Source organism: Cheilinus undulatus, linkage group 8 (genome assembly GCF_018320785.1).
Source record: "Cheilinus undulatus linkage group 8, ASM1832078v1, whole genome shotgun sequence".
In the NCBI taxonomy this organism is placed as follows: Eukaryota; Metazoa; Chordata; class Actinopteri; order Labriformes; family Labridae; genus Cheilinus; species Cheilinus undulatus.
The window spans coordinates 32,252,982-32,274,431 of record NC_054872.1 but is presented as its reverse complement, the minus strand read 5'-3'; the positions used below and the strand labels follow the sequence as shown (position 1 = coordinate 32,274,431).

At 39.5% G+C, this 21,450-nt stretch overlaps 2 protein-coding genes across 2 annotated transcripts; both read left to right on the top strand.

Annotated features, from left to right (window-relative positions):
- The first annotated feature begins 445 nt into the window (after window positions 1-445).
- si:ch1073-90m23.1 (rap1 GTPase-activating protein 2) lies at window positions 446-9,825 on the top strand. Its single transcript, XM_041793144.1, has 19 exons — window positions 446-817; window positions 943-975; window positions 1,104-1,194; window positions 1,387-1,422; window positions 1,510-1,557; window positions 1,746-1,943; window positions 3,814-3,911; window positions 4,405-4,483; window positions 5,669-5,722; window positions 5,806-5,889; window positions 5,986-6,086; window positions 6,171-6,300; window positions 6,389-6,550; window positions 7,282-7,353; window positions 8,674-8,760; window positions 8,851-9,006; window positions 9,091-9,174; window positions 9,261-9,280; window positions 9,355-9,825. The coding sequence occupies exons 1-19, from the start codon at window positions 747-749 to the stop codon at window positions 9,443-9,445; spliced, it is 1,695 nt and encodes a 564-aa protein (XP_041649078.1). The 5' UTR covers window positions 446-746; the 3' UTR covers window positions 9,446-9,825.
- Window positions 9,826-12,099: 2,274 nt separating this feature from the next.
- On the top strand, window positions 12,100-15,888 carry LOC121513408 (glutathione S-transferase kappa 1-like). The gene is made up of 7 exons (XM_041793150.1): window positions 12,100-12,557; window positions 12,648-12,729; window positions 14,488-14,616; window positions 14,791-14,936; window positions 15,024-15,140; window positions 15,235-15,328; window positions 15,613-15,888. The coding sequence occupies exons 1-7, from the start codon at window positions 12,489-12,491 to the stop codon at window positions 15,660-15,662; spliced, it is 687 nt and encodes a 228-aa protein (XP_041649084.1). The 5' UTR covers window positions 12,100-12,488; the 3' UTR covers window positions 15,663-15,888.
- The last annotated feature ends 5,562 nt before the right edge of the window (window positions 15,889-21,450 follow it).

Genomic DNA, 21,450 nt, shown 5'->3' with positions numbered 1-21,450 from the left:
ATTTGTTACAAAACATAGATATGATAACAGTAAGATTTTAGTCCAAAAGTAAAAAGCAAGAAGTGGGTTTGTGATACAGATTTATAAATGAAAATGCCAACATTTTTCAGAATAATTACAATGTCAAATAGTATTTTTCACACTGCAGTTTTTTTTTACTTTTTAAAACAGAATGCACAGTTAATGAAACTGAGTAGACTTCCTGTGTTTATTTTTCTCAACCTCTCCTTTGCACTCTCCTACTTAGTTCCCTTTTTCTCACTCTCTCTTTCCCTCTCCTCGGGCCTATTTCACCCTCCCCTGCTGTCTCTCCTCACCCTCACTGTGTGCACTGTCAATAATTGATGATCTCACTAACTCAAAGGGTAACAGGTCCGGGAGAAAATGTCTCACCCGTTTCCTTATTTATTTACAAGTCTATCTTTAAGTTCAGTGAGCCTGAGAATCCATCACGGATGTTTATTTGAGCACAAGGATCGATGGCCATGAAGCAGTGTTCGTCTTTTTTTTCTTCACACCTTGTTGCAGCTGCTACACCTGCGACCAGGAGCGGGTTAATGCTGCCTGTGTGTTTGACAGCAGGACAGAGGGAGGAAAGGGAAGCTTAAATGAGTGAGAGGCAGGGGGCAGAGAGGAAGAGGAGGAGGAGTGACAGAATGATAGAGTGAATTAATTCAACCTTAGCCAGCCCTGATTGACTCGGTCACAAACTGGCATGTACAAACACTCAGAGTGATAGCAGAGACATGGAGGGAGAAAAGAGGAATGACACGTCCTTCTCCAGGAAGAGAAGTTTCACTTTCGGGGCATATGGAGGGTGAGTGAAGACTGACTGTTTTAAATTTGAACTGGCATTTAACAGCTGGCTAAAAAAAAGGAACATTTTTTTTATTTAATCATGTCTATGTAAGTTTATTTCTTTTTTAACTTCCTTGTTTACAGTGTAGACAACTTCACATGCGATGACGAGGCCAGGTGAATTTTTTCTCTTTTATTGCAAGCAGCATTCAAGCTTTGTCATGCAAAAAAAAAAAAAAAAAAAAAAAATTCAGCAAAAGTGATTCATTGCTCAGTCCTTGATGCATTTTAACCTGTTGCTGCAGACCTGAATCTGTAGAGGAAAACATCCTGGGCATCCTGGACTCTCCTGCAGCAGAAAGCAAGCCTTTCCTCTCTGCCAGCAGCAACCAGAGGGTGGTATTATTATCATAATCATATCCAGCATGCACCTAACCCCTTTGAGTTTAATTCAATATTCTTAATGCGTTTCAATATCCTGCCTCTGTGAGAAGTCAAGTTGTAGCTGAAGTGTGTGTCATGTTCCTCTTCTTCTTCCTCTCCGTCTAACATTTGTGTCTGGCCCCTGCTGCCTGTTGTTCGTATCAGGACACTGAGCTGTTTGAAATCATCGAAAAGCTGCAGGTGAGTTACACACGCATTGATCCGTAGTAGTGTGTGTATGTGTGTTAAGGTAGTTTCTTATCATCAATACTCCCCTTTGTCCATCAGGGCAGCAGAATCGATGAGCAGCGGTGTGAGTTCCCTCTTCCTCTGAAGGTTGGTCTTCAGTCTGAAAATTAAAAAAGAGATGTGGAGCTTACTTGTTTCGCAGGTTTGATTCTGTGTTTATGTATGTGTGTTGACATTGACCTTTCCCAGAGCACCATGACATTTGTTTCTCCGAAAACAGAAACTACACAAACATAACTGCTTCACCATCAGGTGCTCCTTTGTGTCTGTTTTAGTCTCCAATTTTAACAATAGGTGGAGACCTGCCGCTCATCCTGCCTTCAGAGTCAGGGGGTTACTGGATAGACCCCCCACTGGAGAAGCTTGCAGATGCGAGTCCCACCTCATCCCACTCAGGCCCTGATCCAGAGAGCTATGACATCATGGAGAGAGACGCAGAGGCCAGAATCTACCATGAGTTCTTCCGCTCACGAGTGAGGAAACTTTAGAAAACCTATATGTCACCCTGTGGTCACAGTGTTTGTCTAATCTTTTTACTGATCTCTGCATGTATCACTACAGGAATGACCAAACTTTGCCACATCAATGACCCCTATATGACAGTAGTCTTTGGGAGGGACCCTACCCCATGATAAATTTCATATATTCTTTGTTCCTTCCTTACATAATGATGGAAAATTTAAAAAATAAACACTCAACTTCTTAATATCTTGAGGATCTCAAGGCGGAGAGCATATATGGGCACATCATGGCCATTCTTACTTATAGCTGCCTATTGTTCTGTAAATGCTGGCTACACTGATGAAATGTAGATTCCCTGGTGGTTTTCTGTGGTTACTGCTCTCTGGCAGTTGAATTAAGTCCAGTCTGATCACCTAGCAGTCTTAACTTGTTTGGACATTTTCCATTTTAAGAGAAGGCAGGTAGCTACATTTCAGTGGCAGACTGACTTTCATGCATAACAGAGTAGAACACATTGCAGCTGCCAGAGTGGTACGTGTTAATTTTTTCAAGTGGAAAGATTAGCATAGCTAAAAAACACATACTGTAGATTTCAAAATGCACACTAAAATGTTATTGCCACAAATAATGTAACAGTTTATTCTTATTTTTGCTACATTTACTTCTCTCTTCCCTCAAAGTTTCCTAGTTCCCTATCAACCCCAAAAGGGCTCAGGTCCCATCCAACATTTTCTTTCGCTTATCTTCGGTTGGGTCTGAGGTGTTCCCAGCTCAGATGAGTTGTGTAATCTCTCCCAATAAGCCCTGGGTCCACCCCAGGGTCTCCTCCCAGTTGAATGTGGCCTGAAGACCCCCACAGCGAGGCATCCAGGAGCCATCCTAATCAGATGCCTGAACCACATCAGTATGAGGGAGCTGTGGCTCTACTTTTGATCTCCATCTGGATGTCCGAGATCCTCACCCTTTCTTCAAGGCTGAGCCCAGCCACCCTCCTGAGGAATCTAGTCTCAACCGCTTGAACTCATTCTTTCCGTCAATATCCAAAGTTCATAACCATAGGTGGGAGCTGGAATAAAGATCGACCGTTAAATTGAGAGCTTTGCCCTCCGACTCTGCCCCCTCTTCACCACAATTGTTCAGTACATCTGCAGTACTGCTGACATTGCACCAATCTGCCTGTCCATCTCCAAGTCCATTCTACCCTCACTTGTGACCAAGACCCCGAGATATTTGATCCCCTTCACTTGAGGCAAGGACTCACTCCCCACCAAGAGAGCCCAGTCCACCATTTTCCAGTAGAGAACCACGGCCTTTGGATTTGGAGGTGCTGATTCTCATCCAAACGGCTTTGCACTCAGTGACAAACCACTCCAAAGCCTGCTGGAGGTCCCTAGCAGAAGCCAACAGAACCGCATCATCTGCAACAAACAAATATGAAATTCTATGGTCCCCAACCAGAGACCCTCCTCCGCCCAACCGCGCCTCAAGATTCTGTCCATGAATACAGAATTGGAGATAAGTGGCATCCCTGGAGGAGGCACACATGCACTGGGAAAATGCTCGACTTTGTGCTTACGATATGGACACCGCTCTCACTTTGGTCATACAGAGACCTGATGGCTCACCATCTCAGCCTCAGGACCTCATATTCGAGCAGTACCCCCCACATGGTTTTGGACATTAAAGATCCCTAAGTTAAACTAAAAGTCTCCTTTCTGATGGTCTGGTTTATTTTGTAGCTCATATTGTGGCATTAATTTACATTCTAGTCTGTTTCATGACCAGATAATATCTCTTTAGAGGAGATTTAACTAAAAAACTAAAGAATGTATCATCTCTCCTAATGTGGAGTTTGTGTTTTATCATCTTTTCCCTTTGTAGTATCATCACTCATTCACAGCAGTGGATCCAGCTCTGGGGCCTCTGGTTCTGTCTGTGTGTTTGGAGGAAGAGGAGAACAAGCTGCGGGTTATACTGAGGTTGAGAGCTCCACCCATTTTAACCAACTATAGGACTATTTTCAATGCATTCCTATCTCTTAGGCTTCAATAGAATTGTTCCCTAAATTCAAAAAGTGTGTTACTTCTGTGTTATTTCACTAGGCCTTTGTTAGATTGTGTGCAATATCTAGATAGAGGGTGGTTATACGCACACCATGTGGGTGCAGGGCAATTAAACAACAGTGTTTCTTACAGTTGTCCTTCCTTCCCATGTGCAGTATAACAAAAAGTTTATTAGTTGTGTGGAGAAAGTTTCTCTGCTCAGCTCAACTCAGTTTCTGACATGTGCACTGCACAAGGATTTATGTGACCTACCAATCAATATTAAAGCCAGGTGTGGTTAAGTATGGTAATTTTATGTCTTATAACATGTTTAAATGGGAGTCAGTACATCTAATTTGCATGTTTTTGTGTGCTGAATCTGTTAATTTGAAACAATGCACATAGTCTGACTGTGTCTCTTCTCTCTCAGGATGAAGGAGTGCTCTCTACATGGAGTTTTCTCTGTCTCTCTTTTCCCCAACATCCCATCTGCTGTGGAATTAGCAAAGGTATGAACTACTTACTCTGGTAATTATATCTGGTCATAATTATTGAGTGGCTGATGATGTTGATGCTGATTGAGATTTACAGTTTGGGCCAAGGAGATTGCACTCTGTCATTTGTGTATCAATTTAGGTTAGTCCGACAACTATTAGGTTGTTGCATACAGTGCACTCAGAAAGTATTCGGATCCCCTTTACTTTTTTCGATTTTGTTATGTTGCATCCTGATGCTACAATTGTTCAAATTGATTTTTTGAAAGCTACACACTTTTCTATAGAAGGCCTCACAGCTAAAAAAGAATACCAGAGCAAAAACCAAGTCTAAAGAAACTGCCTACAGAGCTCCAATACAGCACTGTTGCAAGGTAGAGGTCTGGAGAAGGCTCTGAAAACATTGCTGCTGCACTAAATGTCCCCAAGGGTACTCCATAATTCTCAAATGTAACAGATTTGGCACAAGTAGTTCTCTTCCAAGAGGTGGTCACCTGGCCAAACAGAGCAACCGTGGGAGAGAGATGTGACAAAGAGCTCAATGGTCGCTCTAACTGAGCTCCTGAATTCCTGTGTGGAGATGGGACAAAGTTCCAGAAGGACAACCATCACTGCAGCCCTCCACTGATCTGAGTTTTATGGCAGGGGGGCTAAACAGAAGCCTCTCCTCAGTGCAAAGCACATTAAAGCCTGCCTGGAATTTGCAAAAAATAAAGCACCTGGAGAGACCTGAAAATGTTTTTCCATTGACAGTCCCCATCCAACCTGACTGAGCTTGAGGGGATCTGCAAAGAAGAAAGGCAGAAAAAAAACAGGTGTGCAAAGCTTGTTGTGTCAGTATTCGAAGAGACTTGAGGCTGTGATTGCTGCCAAAGGTGCTCCAACTAAGTACTGAGTAAAGGGTCTGAACACTTATGTCAAAGTGATAGTCTTGTTAATGTTTTTGTAGAATATTCTGCAATTCTGTTTTCACTTTTTTATTTCATAAACTACTGTAGCATCAGGCTTCAACATAAAAAATGCAAGGGGTCTAATAGATTTAGTGGATTAAAAGGGCAATGTTTCCTTCTGATACAAATCAAAATAGAAGACAAAAGTAGCTTAGAACAGATAGAATCAAGTAAGTTTCTTGGTAAATGTCACTATTTTAAAAGATGTTAAATGATTAGTGTTAAAGACATGTTTCTGAATTCTCTCTAGATGCTCTGCGACAGAGTGACTGTCTCAAAGTTTGAAGTGGTCGGCTACCTCAAGGTAATGCTCCCAAAATGAATCAAACATTAGACAGCTTCTTTTTAACAATTCCTATCAAACCTCTCTCACATTTAAACCCCCAGGCTCCAGATCTCATAACTGCATTTGACGAACATCGAGTGTCTCAGAATTTCAAGTTTGGCATTTTGTACCAAAAGGAGGGACAGGTAAAAGTACCGGTCGAGATAATGTTCTGCATTCAGATCTGCCCTTAAAGGTCAAATCATAGCCTTTCCTCTCAGACCGAATCCATCTGTCTGTAGTTAACTGAAGAGGACATACTGTGTAACAACGAGGAGAGTGACCAGTTCAAAGACTTCCTCTCTATTCTTGGAGAGACGATTCAGCTGCAAGGCTTTACCAGGTAAGCTCCATCATAGTGATGAAACCTGGAGGAGCATGCACTGTGTAGCATCACAGATTTCCCTTCCTCACTCCCTTTTCTCAGATTTAGAGGAGGACTGGACGTGTGTCACGGTCAGACGGGAAGTGAAGCCGTCTACACTTCCTTTCATGGAAGAGAAATCATGTTTCATGTCGCAACTAAGCTGCCATTCACCGAGGGTGACCCACAGCAGGTCAGACAGTGTGAGGTCTATTTTAAGAATCAGCTCAGAGACTTGTTTCTTAAGCAAACATTGACACACTTTTTGTCGTCCTGCACAGTTACAAAGGAAAAGACACATCGGGAATGACATTGTAGCTTTGGTCTACCAGCAGGGCCAGACTCCCTTTCTGTCTGATGTTATCAAGTCTCACTTCCTGCACTGTTTCGTGGTGGTCCGCAGGATTCAGAGGGAGGAGGAGACAGAAGAAACTGCTTACCAGGTGATTCCTACAGTCACATTCAAAAAGATGGTGCAGGAAATGGATTCATCTAAATGGGATGCAGCCCCTGTTGATATTAGTGATACTACCTCTGCTTTTCCCACTGGTCTGAGCCAAAATACCCCAAAACATTTTTGGTTTACAGTTGTAAATTTAATCAAGTAAATTAACTGTACAACATTGTCTAGATGAGTGGTTCTTAATTGGTCTAGCCTTAGGGCCCACCAACACTTCCTTAATGAGAAACCTAGACCCTAATTTAGGAAAATGTTCAACCACAAGTTTATCTTGGATTGATTTGATGAAAATTGTTAGAACATCACATATACCTATATAAAGAAACAAGCATGGTTGAAGACAGATCATTGTAGACACCCTAAACGGATGTGCATGCATACAGTTGATTTTACTCCGTTTCCCATCATGCCATGTAAATTCTTGTTGACTTCTAGAGATCCCAAGAAATTGACAGTCATTATGGGGAAACCAGCTTTGTTATAGATGATAAGATAGTTAAGTCAAAATCTTAAGAAAGGTGCCAATATTTACTTTTTATCAGAGGGAAATGGAAGAAAAAACATATGGATGTATGTCAACTTACAGCTTCTGTACATCAAAGTCATTTGCCAGATTTTTTTTCAGACACACATTTGAGACCCCCTAAAAACTTTCACTGGTATAGATCATTTAAGTTTTGTTAGTCAGGTTCTGATATTTTCATCTTTTCACAGGTGTCGGTCACAGCCAGAGAGGATGTTCCTCCCTTTGGTCCGGTCCTCCCTGATCCTCCCATCTTCACAGATGTAAGAATATATAAATAATGTCTAAACACTGTGTTTATTTTTCTGAGAAACTTTATTGAATATGTTACAACTACCAAACTAGATGTTTAACCTCCTTCTTATTTGTCATTCTGTCAGTCACTAATGCAGTCGTGCAGTTTTCTTCTATTCTCAGTAGCTGGTTATATTTAATAACACAGAAATAGTACCACTGTGATAACTTCAACCATGGCTCAATGTCATTAAGTCTCCCTCTGAGCCTTTGTCAGTGGTTTAGCATGTTCACTGAGGTCTGTGAAACTGGTTAATCTAAATGGAACTAATTGAATTAGTTACAGTGCCTGTGCTTTCCCTACTTTGTTGTCTGAATGTCTGCTGAGAGAAGGGACTGAAATAGCATACTTTCACACTAAACATACTAAATGTTACATCATATTGAGAATGTCATGTGTCTGAAGTTGCCAGATATACAGCGCATTCAGAAAGTATTTAGACCCTTTCACTTTTTTCAGTTTTATGTTGCAGCCTGATGCTACAGTCAATTTTGAAAATACAAAAATCTGAAATATAGTATTGACATAGTAATCAGACCTTTTGCAGCAACTCTTGAAATTTAGCTCACGTGCCTTCCATCTCTCTTGATCTTTGCTGAGATGTTTCTACACCTTGATTGGAGTCCACCTGTGGTCAATAAAATTGATTGGACATGATTTGGAAAGGCACACACCTCTCTATAGAAGGCCTCGCAGCTGACAATGCATGTCAGAGCAAAAACCAAACCATGAGGTCAATGGAACTACCTGCAGAGCTCAGAGACAAGATTGTTGCAAGGCACAGATCTGCAGAAGGCTACCAGAAAAATCTGCTGCACTGAAGGTTCCCAAGAACACAGTGGTCCCCAAAATTCTCAAATAGAAAAAGATTAGCAAAACCAGGACTCTTTCAAGGCCTTAGTAAGAGAGTAGCTGCTCCACTTCCTTAGTGTGTCACATTTTGGAAGAATATGTATTAATTAGTTAGTAAATGTTTAAAATGCTTTATTTTCTCCCTTTTTTAAGTAAATAAAGGCTTCAGATCTGCTGAGCATAAGTATGTAGTGCAGAGACAGAGCTTTAAAACCATCCTGGGTTTTTAGCTCTTTTCTGCAGCAGTCTTTGATCGTTATTTTATGGTTATTGCGTGTCTGAAATTCCCCCTCATCTTTGATCTTCCAACCACTAGACTTTTTTTATCACCCCATCTATGCAGCCATCAGCGTTTGTATCCACATCATGCTAACCTGAGTACAAATCATTTACTGAGATGATTACAGCACTTTGTTTCATCTGTCCTGTCTCTAAGCAATCCCTGCTGAGAGAATTCCTTCTGACCAAACTCATCAATGCAGAGATTTCCTGCTACAAAGCTCAACGCTTCAGCCGACTGGAGGTAGAGGAGAAACTTTGTTATATTCATGTTTTTATTTGTGGAAATACAGCTTTGTGGTCTGATTTCTCTCCTGTTTCTCCACTCTTGAAGCTTCGCACCCGTTCGTCACTCCTGGAAAGCTTACAGACCGAACTCTCTACTCGTTCCCACTGCATGATGGGAGATCCATCACTGTCTGCTCTCCCATCTTCTGAGGGCGTGCGAGGATTGACTGAGGGGAGTGGAGGATTCATTGAGAACTTTAAGGTAAATGTTCCCTCCCTTTCCAGTTCAAAACTTGTTTTATTAATTTGATTTACACATTTATTTTTCTTTATATTCCATCATTAGAGAGCCATTAGAGTGCGGAGCCACTCCTTTGAGACTCTCGGGGTTCCCAGAAAGAATGCCGTCAGTGCATCACAGAGGCCAAAGGTAAAGGTTTACAAGATTAACTAATCTTTTTGAAGGATGCTTATTGAAAAGTTTTTCTGATGTATCTGTTTGTACTACTTTCACAGACAGAGAAAGATGGAGACAGGTAAGACTCAGTGAAACAGATTTATCTTAAATTATATGAAAACTTTTAAGACATTCTTTTTTCTGTTTGTATAGTGACAAATCTCCAGGACCTCTACCTGCGTTGTCTGACACTTCAGGAGCAGCTGAACCCAAAGAGCAAACTAGTCCTCAAGAGGAGACATAAAAGAAAACTCTATTTTATAGATTTTAGAGGTTAATATACTTAAAGACATTCCTAACCTATATGGAAACTTCATTATTATCCCTGTCGATGGGTTTAATGTAAAGAGAACATAAAAGTAAAGAGTATTTCTCAGAGTATAATTATTTTACTGTCATAGCATTGATATTATTTACATAAATGAGGATCTGTAAAATGTCTTTTTGTGAAATATAAAACTGCCAGGAAAGATTCAAATGTTTACACCTTTGTGTTTTTAACCAATAAAATACTGCTTTATTAAGGAAATAAAGAGAGAAAATAGAGTTTTGAAGAAGCGATGAGAGTTGATTTAAAATGAGCACATATGTAGGAAAGTATTTCTGTAGCTTTGAAAATGTTTTATTTTTACCAAACAAGATTTAAAAAATAAAGTAATAACTTTCTAAATACAGATGTTATTCCTAATGTAAAAAGAAGCAGAAAAGATTTGGGAATTCCAGCATCCCAGCTGGTGGCTGAGAAGATCAGGAGAGGAGGGCGGAACTTTCCTCCAAGTGGAGGAGGCCCAACCAAACCTGGGGGCGGGTGCTTAGGCCCCTGGTGAGGTCACTACATGTAAAATCTGAGAACCACTTATTTCAGCACACATTTTCTGAAAGGTGGAGAAAAAGAGGGGGAGAGGGAATGGATTTTTCTGATACTTGAGGGGATTGTGGACAGGCCAGGGACACATATTTGTGTAAGAAAAGCCTGAAAAAGTGATTTTTGCATAATATGTCCCCTTTAACATGTTTTACTTGTAAATTTGTCCAAATATTCTGGATAGATAAATCAATTAAATTTTCTTTTTTCTATACCATATCCACAAATTGCCACTGTTATGTCAATGTATGTGTAAAAAAATGTACAAAGAAAATCAGTATTTAATAAATATGTTTAAATGAAAGCATAAACAGATGCAAACAAAATTATCAGCCCCCCCTTTGAAAATATAATTTTTAAAGTTTTTCTCAAGTGCTGTTTTAAAGAATCAAGGAATGTTTATCACAGCTTTTCCAAACGTCCTAGTTTTACTTTGGATGCATACATTATTTTACATTGCACACAGAAAAAAATTATTTCATAAAAACTAACAGGGTCAAATGCTAATAATTGATGCTGATATTCAGTTGGGTGTCTTTTTTGCTGGATAACAGCCTGCAGTCGTTTGTTCTACTTTTCAACAAGTCTCAGACACGTGTCCTGAGGAATCCCATCACATTCTTCTTCTTTGGTGAATCTCTTAAGCACCGCCAGATTTGATGGTCTTCTGCCATAGACCTTGGTCTTCAGTTCATTCCCACAGATTTTCAATGGGATTCAAGTCCCTCTGACCAGGCCAGTCTATAACACTCTCTTTGGTCTTCTGGAGAAGCTCTTCACCAGGATTGATGAATGTTTTGAGTTGCCGTGTTGGAAGACAAAGCTATGACAGAGACCCAGTTTTGCTGCTGACTGCTTGAGGTTTTCTTCCAGGATCTAATATCTTTTCTTCATGGTTCCTTCCACATTTACAAGATTTCTATTTCCAGGTGCACTGAAGAATCCTCGCAGTATTATACTCTCATCTCTGTGTTTCATTGTGGGGTCGGAATTCTTTGAGTTATACGCGTCTCTATGGCCAAAAAGCTCTAGTTTGGTCTCATCTGACCAAAGGACATGCTTCCAGTGTACATAATCTTTCTCGAGGTTGTTCTTGGCATACTTCAGTCTGATCTGAAAGTGTTTCTTCTGCAGAAGGGAAGTTTTTCTGGGTCTGTAACCTCACAGTCCATTCCTGTGCAGGGCTCTGGGGACTGCCTTCTTTTAGACTACAATTCTTGACTTGGCTAAGTCATTCATTAGTGTCTTGACAGTTGTTGCGGAGTCTTTAGACACATCTGTTGCTAGTTTTCTTTCCAGAGTCATTGAAATCTTTCTTTCCCACCTCTGCCAGGCTTGTTCTAGACTGTGGCTGTCTTTGAATTTCTTGATGATATTTCTCACTCCAGTTCTTGACTCTTGGAAATGCTGTGATAACTTTGTATATCCTTCCCCTGCTTTGTGAGCATCAACAACTCTTTCTCTCAAGTCTAAACTGCTTTATTTTGTTTTTGTCAGGATGCTTTCTCAAGTGACAGCTCAAACCCTTACTCAAGTTTGTATACTGTGTGTAAACTGGAAGATAACCCTCAGTTTAACTTGATTTTACAAGTTTCGAGCCATACAAAGTTAAATCAAATCATTGCAAAACACTGATTTGTGCTATGAATCAACAAAAAGTTAGATTATAAAGTGGGATAATCATTTTGAGCCTAGCAGTTCTGTAAAGTAAATTGATGTAAGGAAGCCTCAAAAATAAAACTAGACTGTTTGGAAAATGTGTGGCAAAAAAATCATTGCTCTGTTAACCAGCACTTGGGAAATATTTAAATATGAACTTTTTGTAGCAGGGCTAATAATTTTGTCCTCATATGTCAATTATTTGTTCAACATTTTGTTCCCTTTATTTTTAATGTACTGCCTTTTTCTCCAGTCCAACAGGCGGCGCCAATCCGCTCCGTCGCCTCGACAACGGCTTGTAGTCTCGATGAAAACACACGTAAACAGGCGTAGAAGAAGAGAGACGATTTCCACCGCGTTGTTCCAGATGAGGGCAGTAATGTTTCTGTCATTCCAGTTAGACATTTTGTTTTAACCTATCCATGCGTTTTATAGCTCTCGCTAGCTGTAGCTAACAAACAGCTACATCTATTTCTACATAAACATCAGAGATACCAGCAAGCTAGTCCGGTCATTTTAGCCAAACTGAACCAACAGAAATATTTCCAAGGTGAATTTTTGTTTAAAAATTACTTTGACTAATCATTGCATGAAGAAGCTCCACGGTCAGGTCGGTTGAACTTTGGCACACTGAACTGTGAACTCAGACGGCTCGCAGCTAAAGGAGAAACTCAGTTTGTTCACTCAATACTGGCCAGCGAGGTAAAAATCACATCTGGTTTTATTACCCCTACTTCAAAGCTGTGACCTTGCACTATTGAAAATGACATCTAAGAAAGTGGTCGAGCTCTTCTACGACGTGGTCTCTCCGTACTCTTGGCTGGGCTTTGAGGTCAGTTTAGTTTGATATTAATCGACCTAAATAGCACTGTCACAGGCTTTGATTATACTGAAACTTAACACGGCTCGTTTCTGTTCACAGGTCATGTGCAGATACAGAAATGTGTGGAATATGGAGCTCAAACTGCGCCCTGCTTTTCTGGGTGGCATCATGCAGGGATCAGGTAAATAAACAGGTGGAGAGTGCATTTCATTAAGTGCAATGTATTATTACCCTTGCTTTACAAGAGTATATCCATTCTCTTCTTCCCCAAATCTTTCTGTCCTGCACCATAAATCACAGACTAAAGCTGAGTATTTGCTTTCAAGTTAAAGTTGAATTACAGGTTCAGATTATGTAATTGAAGGTTAACAACTACAGCCCATACAGGAAGTATTCAGACCCCCCCCATCATTTTTTTGTTTTTCAGCTTGCCTCGTTGCAGCCTGATGCTACAAACATTTAAATTCATTTTCCTCATTAATCTACATTCAGTACCCCAAGTGAAAACAGAATTGTTTGTAAATGTACTAAAAAGAAAAAACTGAAACATCACAGACATAAGTAGTCCGACCCTTTACTCAGCACTTAGCTGAAGCACCTTTAGCAGTGATTACAGCTCTGAGTCTTTTTTAAATATGATCCAACAAGCTTTGCACACCTGGATTGGGCGATTTTCTGCTGTTCTTCTTTGCAAATCCTCTCATGGGAATTGGGACTGTTAATGGACCTACAGCACAAAACAGAGGAATCAGCACTCAAAATGGTCCCTTTAAGTAGTTTTAGTACTAGGCAAGGCAGTGGCCACAACAGACACATTTTGACTCGCGGTATGATTCAAAATGTCCAGAGATTCTCAACAGGGTTCAAGTCAGGGCTCTGGCTGGCACACTGTAAGAAATTCAGTGTTGTCCCAAAGACACTCCTGTGTTGTCTTAGCTGTGTGCTCAGGGTCATTGTCATGCAGGAAGGTGAATCTTCGGCCTAGTCTGAGATCTTGAGCACTGCGGAACAGGTTTTCATCAAGGATATCTCTGTACTTTGCTATATTCAGCTTTCCCTCAACCTGACCAGTCTTCCAATCCCTGCTGCTGAAGAACACCCCCACAGCATGATGCTGCCATGACCATGCTTTACAGTTAGGACGGTATTGGGCAGGGGATAAGTGGTGCCTGGTGTCCAGACGTAACATTTCATTAACAGTGCAATCTTGATTTCATTAGACCAGAGGATCTTGTTTCTCACAGTCTGAGAGTCTGTCAGATGCTTTTTTTTGCAAACTCCAAGCTAGCTTTCATGTGTTTTGCACTGAGGAGAGACTTCTATTCAGCCACTCTGCCATAGGCCCAGATCAGTGGCGAGCTGCAGTGATGGTTTTCATTTTGGAACTTTGTCCCATCTCCACACAGGATCTCTGGAGCTCAGTCTGACCGCCAGATTCAAAATGGGAGGAATCTGAGCTAAATTTCAAGTCTTTTGCAAAATCTCTGAATACCTATGCCAGTGTGATATTTTGCGTTTGTAAAAATGTCTTAATTTTTTTCGATTTTGCCAGGATAGGGTAATGAGTTTAGATTTATAAGAATAAAGATGAGTTTCTTCAAATGTAGCATCAGGCTGCAACATAACAAATTAAAAAAAGTGGTCTGGATTCACTGTATGAGTGGCAGTTGCGGGTCATGTTACAAGTGAGATTTTCAAAATATTTAATACTGGGATGCTTTTAGAAACATATCTGTGTGATCTAATAGCATGCAGGACTTTTCCAGCATTTTTTGGCAAATAATAAACGTTCTCAATAGTCAGAGCCTGGGACTCCTGATTTTTGCTGTTATCAAAAAAGTTTGTCTTTAAACTAGTTTAATTCCCAGGTTAGGTATTGTGATAATCCTAGTTATATGTCCACAACCATCTCATCATGCTCTTTTTTCTGTTATGACAGGCAACAAGCCCCCTGGTTTGGTTCCAAACAAGTTCATGTACATGACCCAGGATCTGGCCCGCTTGGCAGAGTATTTTAATGTTCCTTTACAGACTCCATCTGACCCTGCTGATGTCATGTTCAGAAAAGGTAAAATAGATGCAGCTTTATTAAGTCCAAAGGAAATTCTGTACTATTATTAGTTGGCCTGTTATCCCTCTTGTGACTGTTGCTTTGCACCACATAATTCTTTGTAGGGTTTTTTTTTATCAAGCAGAACAATAATGCACTGAGTTTCAGCTGTTGTCTTTGTTCCTTTTCTAGGCTCCTTATCTGCGATGCGTTTTGTGGCAGCAGTACAGGAGAAGGAGAAAGGTGGGGACAAGAAGGTGGAGCGGGTGTCCCGGGAGCTGTGGAGAAGGATCTGGAGTGAGGACAAAGACATCACCGAACCTGCATCACTGTCAGAGGTACAAACTTCTGCTGACGAGTGGAGAATATCAAGAAGCACTTTCCATTTTTGTCAGAGTGTTCATATTTCTATTTTTTCTGTGCAGGCGGCGAAGAAGGCTGGATTGTCTGAAAATGAGATTAAAGAAGTGCTAAGTATGTACACCTCGAAGGAGATCAAAGACAAGCTGAAAAACTCCTCAGAAGAAGCACTTAATTATGGGGTCAGTTTAGTTCAATTCTCCTTGTAGATTCAGATGAGACATTAAAAAAAATGAAAATAGATTAAAAACAATCTCTCCTTCTGCCTCTCCCCAGGCATTTGGCTTCCCCATGATTGTGTGCCACGTAGATGGAAAGCCAGAGATGTTTTTTGGATCTGACAGATTTGAGCTGATGGCCCACTGCATCGGTAAGTAAGCTGTCATAGCGTTATAATACACTGTTAAAAATAATTTTGACACAGTATAATGCAAATGCACTTTGAATAACACTAGGTAAGACAAAAATATAGGCTTAAACCTGTGTACTGTATATTTTAGCAGGCATAGTGGACAGATTTAGCTTGTTGCTGCAGCAAAAGTATTCAAAAAGTTTTCACTGCAAGTTTCAATGGTTTGCTCAGCATCTTTGTAGGAGTTGTAGCTAAAACTGTCTGAGATTGTCACCCCACACTCATTATGTTCTCTGTTTCAGGTGAAAAGTGGCTGGGACCTCAGCCTGACAAGTCAACTGCAAAACTGTGAGAGAGAGAAAGAGGGAGAGAGTCGCATTCACTGCTGGTGTGCTTTCAGATTGTTACATTTACATCACATATTAACAGTGTCTTTGACTTTCCTTAATTCTTACAATTTTCATATCAGTGCTGTGCCTTGTGAAACCATTCAGCATATTTTCAGTATAACAAAAAGCTGTGTAAATAGTGTAACATACCAATAATGCACCTAATAAAAGGAAGATTGATCACTTGCAGCTAATTCAGTTTGTCATTTTTCTGTTGAAATCAAAGACTTGAAAAGGATTGTTGTTGCATCACAATATTTGAGAGCTTATAGTTGCTCTAACTGGTGGAAGGAGTTAACTATTTATATTGAGGCTTTCTCAAACTTTGACCCAAAAATAAATATTGCACAAAGCCAGTGAGTCCAGTTAATCAGTCCTCTTGCACCTCCACGAGGGTGACTAAAGTCTTAATAATTATTTAAATGATGGCCAAGACAAGAAGAAAAAACTCTCAAGTTCTTCTCAGGATGAATTGTTAAACTTTACTTCATCATCTGCTCATCATTGCATATTTACTTTTGCTCAATACTGGAGCATGCTCAAACTCATTAGCTGTACCATGTTTATTGAATCTGACCAGATGTGCTATATGCTATAAATGTTGTGGAGTTCTTAAAGACCCTGTAAAGTGAAAAGGAATCTGTATTTAGGTTTGTTGTATGACAGGTCACTGTGTTATGAACCCCTAAATGTCAACTAAAACACCTCTAAGTTTATCAAATTAAGCTTCAAAATCATGAAAAACTAGAAAAGCACCTGGAGAGCGCAGACCTCTGCCATTAGCCCTATCTCCCAATAGTGAAGAATCCTTTGAAAAATTCCTGGATCCAGACGGCGATCTGGATCACTCCCAAAATCTAATCAGTTCTTCCTTATGCCATTTCTGACATTACCTGAAAATTTCATCAAAATCCGTCCAGAAATTTTTGAGTTATGTTGCTAACAAACCCTGCCGATCACATAACCTCCTTGGTGGAGGTAATGAGGCAGTAAAATCTGCTCCAGGATGGTGAGGGCATGTCTGTTGAATAAGCTGAAGCCACGCCCACTCAGGAGAAATACAAACCTCTCAGATTTCAAAAATGTTACCACTACCACTGTAGCTGATAGATTTGGCAAATTTACTTAAAAATGAACAAAAAACCCAGCATTTAACTGACCGTTTTCTTTCAATAAAGGAAGTGACATCAGCTAACAAAAGACTGTACTGAGATAAACTGCTCTGTGAGTTTATATTGTAGTGTTAGAGGGGCAGGGTCATTCCCTGCTGTGGGTGCATGACATCATGAGCTCACATATTGGCCCCACCCACATGAAACCAAGCCTGGAAAGAGGTGAAAAACTTCCTAACAGTCCAAATCCAGAAGTCACTCACATGTAGATTTCAGTGTTTTCACATGTTAACAGCGACCATAGTCTAGAGTGTTAAGACAAAAAATTTGGATTTCACTTCACAGGGTCTTTAAAGTGATCCCAAACATGTCCAAATCTGTTTTTACCCAGAGAAACTAATTGCTTTATTCAGGATAATTGTGAGTTTCATTAGGTCGGCTATCTTACACAGAAACCTGAAAAACAGCAGATAATGGTTCTTTGTGTGCCAAAAGAAGTCTCAACTGTTTGTTTTTCTATGTCATTAAACCATACATGGCAAATATTATGTGTAAGATTAAACTTGGTGTCTGTCTTACTCTAGAGTTCAGTGGACAATTTGGTTTTTTAAACAATGCAGACAATAAATCTCATGATCTCACACTACTCACAATCTCATTACCCTACATCTTTTGTCATGACTGGGAGCAGCAGATGTTTGACTTTGTTCCTTAAGGAGCAAATTTGAAAAAAAAAAAAAAAGTGTTAAATTAGGATGATAACCAAGCAAAGTTAAATCTACCTAATACTAGTTTGTTAGCTTTTTCTTTAAGCATGCTGATAAAAGCGTTTGACTCAAAACAACTCTGTTTTCATGTTTACTTTATCATATATATCATAACAACTATCATTTTCTCCACATTAGCTATTTAGGTGACCTTAAATTATGTCTGCAGAATAATGACAGTAATAAATTGACTATTTCACTGTCTTAACTCTCAAGGACAGGAGACTCAAGTCTTTCCTGTCCTGGATTCTTCCCACAGTCCAAATACATGCGCTACATTAGCTGCAGTGGAAACTTAATGGCCCATAGGTTTTAATGTTAGTTTGTATTTGGCTGACTTTCTGTTTGCTTTGTAGGTGTAACCCTCTTCTCCTCTTATGTGAGCCTGGATCTGTTTTGCTTCACTGAGTAACCACATGATGTGGGAAAAGGTAGAGGAAAGTTGGATATGGCAATATTGAAGCATACAAAGTTCATCAACCACTAATCATCTTCTTCAAAAGTCAGATTGGTAATGTGTGACAAGGGGTTCATTTTATTAAAAAAAAACACTGATGATCATACCATCCTTATCATGCATATAGTGTAATGAAACTGCATTACTTGGGACCAGTGTACAATAATAATAATAATAATAATAATAATAATGATTCTAATAAACAACATACCTAAAAACATAATTCGAAACCATGTCTTTTTCAACCCTTGTTTGAAACCCTGTCAGTTATTTTAATAACTTTTTCTGCATAATAAATACCTGTACATTTTATACTTTTACACACTTTGTATGTATTTCATTTCTGAGAAATATTTTTTAATGACTGCTGATGTACTTAAGTCATTTACAGGGTTTGTTATTTTTTAATTTAAATGAGAACAGTTGGATCTCCCAAAACTGCATTATTCTAACTGAAAGAACGTTATTGCTCCTTTTTTAGTTTTAGTTAAGCCCACGGCCTCCCATAATGGGGGATAAAGGGGAGAGCTTTCTGGGGCCCATGTAGGCCAGCAAAATCATGGGCTACTGTAAAGTTAAACTATGATATCCATATTAAACTTCTACCCTGAATAATAATCACTCTTGTCAAAGCAACAAAAATGAGTTTTATTTATTTATGCTGTGGTACAATATAGCCTTTTTCAAAATGTAAACCCCTTTTCTTAAAACTGAATTACCTTTTTTATTCATAATGTTAACAATGTGGATGGGCACAGTGAACTAAGCCTTTAGTAAAGGAATGTCAGACTTCATAGCTACACCAATATATGTACAAGCATCACAATGCCCAGAAATAAAGTAGAAAAAAACTGAGAGACAGATATTTTAAAAATTGTGAAAAAGTGGCAAATAAGGGCGTACAACAGCAAAAAAAAAAAAAAAAAAAAAAAAGGTAATGTAGGAAAATAGTTTTAAATTAAATGTGGGTGAAACTGGGTTAAAAGGGGCAGGAGGTGGTTAAAGGGTGGCCAAAGGGGGCAAAAGCAGCAAAAATGGGTAGAGTGGCTAAAATACTGAAAAGTAGGACTGGGTTCAAAAAAATCGATCCTCCGATTCAGATCGATTCTTTTTTTTTTTTTTAATACGATATCGATCCATAAAATCCAAAGATCGATCTTTTAAAATATGCCTTTTCCCTCTCCTGTCGGCTCCTCGCACTACCAGTTTCAGACTTACGTCACTCATGCAGTCTGAAAGTTGACCTGCAATCGCTTCTAAAAGCATTTAGACTCTGATTCAAGGTTTAAATCTAGCGCCCAATTATTGAAATTTTGGGTATCTGGGAGCGTTATTATTACAAGCTTGATATCTCTTCCTCAAATGGAAACCTCTGCTGGTGCAGCGCAAGCAGCCGAGCTCTGCAGGTGACTCGATGGAGAGAGCTTAAACTGCCACTACGGATCGGACAGACTCACACACAATGGTGATTGTCTGGGATACGTTCAAGAAGAGCGAACCCAAACTATTTTGTGAACCCACCGTACACGTCGCTCTGTACAGTGTGCTTTATTTTATGACCCCTATCCCCCCCCGTTTCACAGCTGTGCAAATTATGCACGGCCCCACCGTTTACCAAAGGATGAAGCGCTCAGCCATTTAGAGAGATATGGGTCATAAACTCACATCTCATGTAGATTTTCTATAAAGTTAGCATAATATAACATTTTCAACAACATAAAATGCACATAATATGATAGATAACATGATGTGTGATTTAATTAGAGTGTAGGTGTCTATAGTACACACCTCACAGACAGCAGACAGAAGTGTTTGATGGATGGAGGGACAGATCAACATTAGAGCACCACACTGTATGCACTATAAATGTGACTGTTACTACTACTACCACATTATAAGCTTCAGTGTAATTATACATCATTGACTTAATCAACTTAGTTAAAAATGATTTATCAGATATACTTTTTTTTTATTATTCATTTAACAACAAGAGTTTCAACTTGGACATGCAAAAAGTGACTTAACTGTAAAAACAAACATGGTGGAGCCTGGCAGCTCTGCTCCACTCAAGGAACCTCCAGACTTAAAAGAGGATATCAGACTGCATTTTGGATTTAACACTACAAATACAGAGGCAAACTGGACAAAAAAGACCATATCCAGGATGTGCCACATAGAGGTAAAATAGTGATGTAAATACTACTAGTTTAGGGTCAATTTTTAATGCAAACCCTGACCATTTTAATAATGTGCCTAGTTGGAACTTTCTTTGTACTATTTCCAACTTAAGTTCTCTGAGAATCTCTTACATGTAGAAGCAACATAGGATTTTTTTACTGAAATATCCCTACATGAATTGATATCGAATTGAGAATAGAATCAAGAATGGAATCGAACCAGGGCCTTGACAATCAGAATTGAAATGATTCAGGAAATCAGTGGCAATACCCAGCCCTACTGAAAAGTAACAAAATTGTTTTTAAGTAGCAAAAAAGGGTGAAAAGAGGCAAGAATGGGTTAAAGGTAGCAAAGGGGACTAATAGCAGTACAAATTTGGTTAAAGGGGCAAAACAGCAAAAATGGATAAAAGTAGCAAAACAGAGTGACAAGCAAAATTGATTCAAAGTGGCAAACAGAGGAAAAATAGGCAAGAATGGGTTAAAATGTCAATAAAAAGTGGCAAAAAATGTCTAAACCTGGGAAAAAGTGCAAAAGATGGGCAAACAGCAGAAAAAAAGGGTTAAAAGTGGCAAAAAGAAGTGGCAGATAAGGGTGTAACAGTGGAAAACATGGTTAAAGTGGGGACACAGTGGTAAAATAGGTTAAAAGGGGTTAGAAAGTGCTAAAGAAAAAGGTCAAATGGACAAAAGCAGCAAAAAAATGGGTACAAGGTGGCAAGAAAAAAGTGAAAAGCACCAAAAGTGGCAAAAAAAGGGAGAAAAGAGGCAAGAATAGGTTAAAGTGGCTAAAGGGGTTACAAGTGGTAAAAATTTGGTTAAGGGGAAAAGCTTTAAAACAGGTGAAATGAGGAGAAGAGACCAAACTGGGTTAAAGTGGGGAAAAAAAGTTGCAAGAAAGGTTAAAAAGTGGCAAAATGGTCTAAAGTTGGCACAAAAAAAAGTAGGGAAAAGGTGAAAAGTGGCCAAAAATGGTCACAAAGGGCTAAAAGTGTCAAAGAGACGTGGCTGAAACTCCATCATCAGAACCCAATAATAGCTCAAGACACTTCTCAGCTCCAAAATGAGCTAACTGTTAGCCAGTATGCTAACACTAATACTACTGATCAAACACTCACACACTGACATCATCAATAAATCACAACAGGAGAGAGGGCCAGTCTCTGGGTTTTCCGGGGAATCAGTCTTTCTGTGGGCAGGCCTGCTTAATCCTAAAGCCAGTAACTGGAAAGAAAATG

Coding starts and splice junctions, on each gene's coding strand:
- si:ch1073-90m23.1 (XM_041793144.1), top strand. CDS start 747: ATGGAGGGAGAAAAGAGGAATGACACGTCCTTCTCCAGGAAGAGAAGT. Junction 818..942: donor ACTTTCGGGGCATATGGAGG/GTGAGTGAAGAC, acceptor CCTTGTTTACAG/TGTAGACAACTTCACATGCG. Junction 9,007..9,090: donor GATTCATTGAGAACTTTAAG/GTAAATGTTCCC, acceptor TTCCATCATTAG/AGAGCCATTAGAGTGCGGAG.
- LOC121513408 (XM_041793150.1), top strand. CDS start 12,489: ATGACATCTAAGAAAGTGGTCGAGCTCTTCTACGACGTGGTCTCTCCG. Junction 12,558..12,647: donor ACTCTTGGCTGGGCTTTGAG/GTCAGTTTAGTT, acceptor TTCTGTTCACAG/GTCATGTGCAGATACAGAAA. Junction 14,937..15,023: donor AACCTGCATCACTGTCAGAG/GTACAAACTTCT, acceptor TTTTCTGTGCAG/GCGGCGAAGAAGGCTGGATT.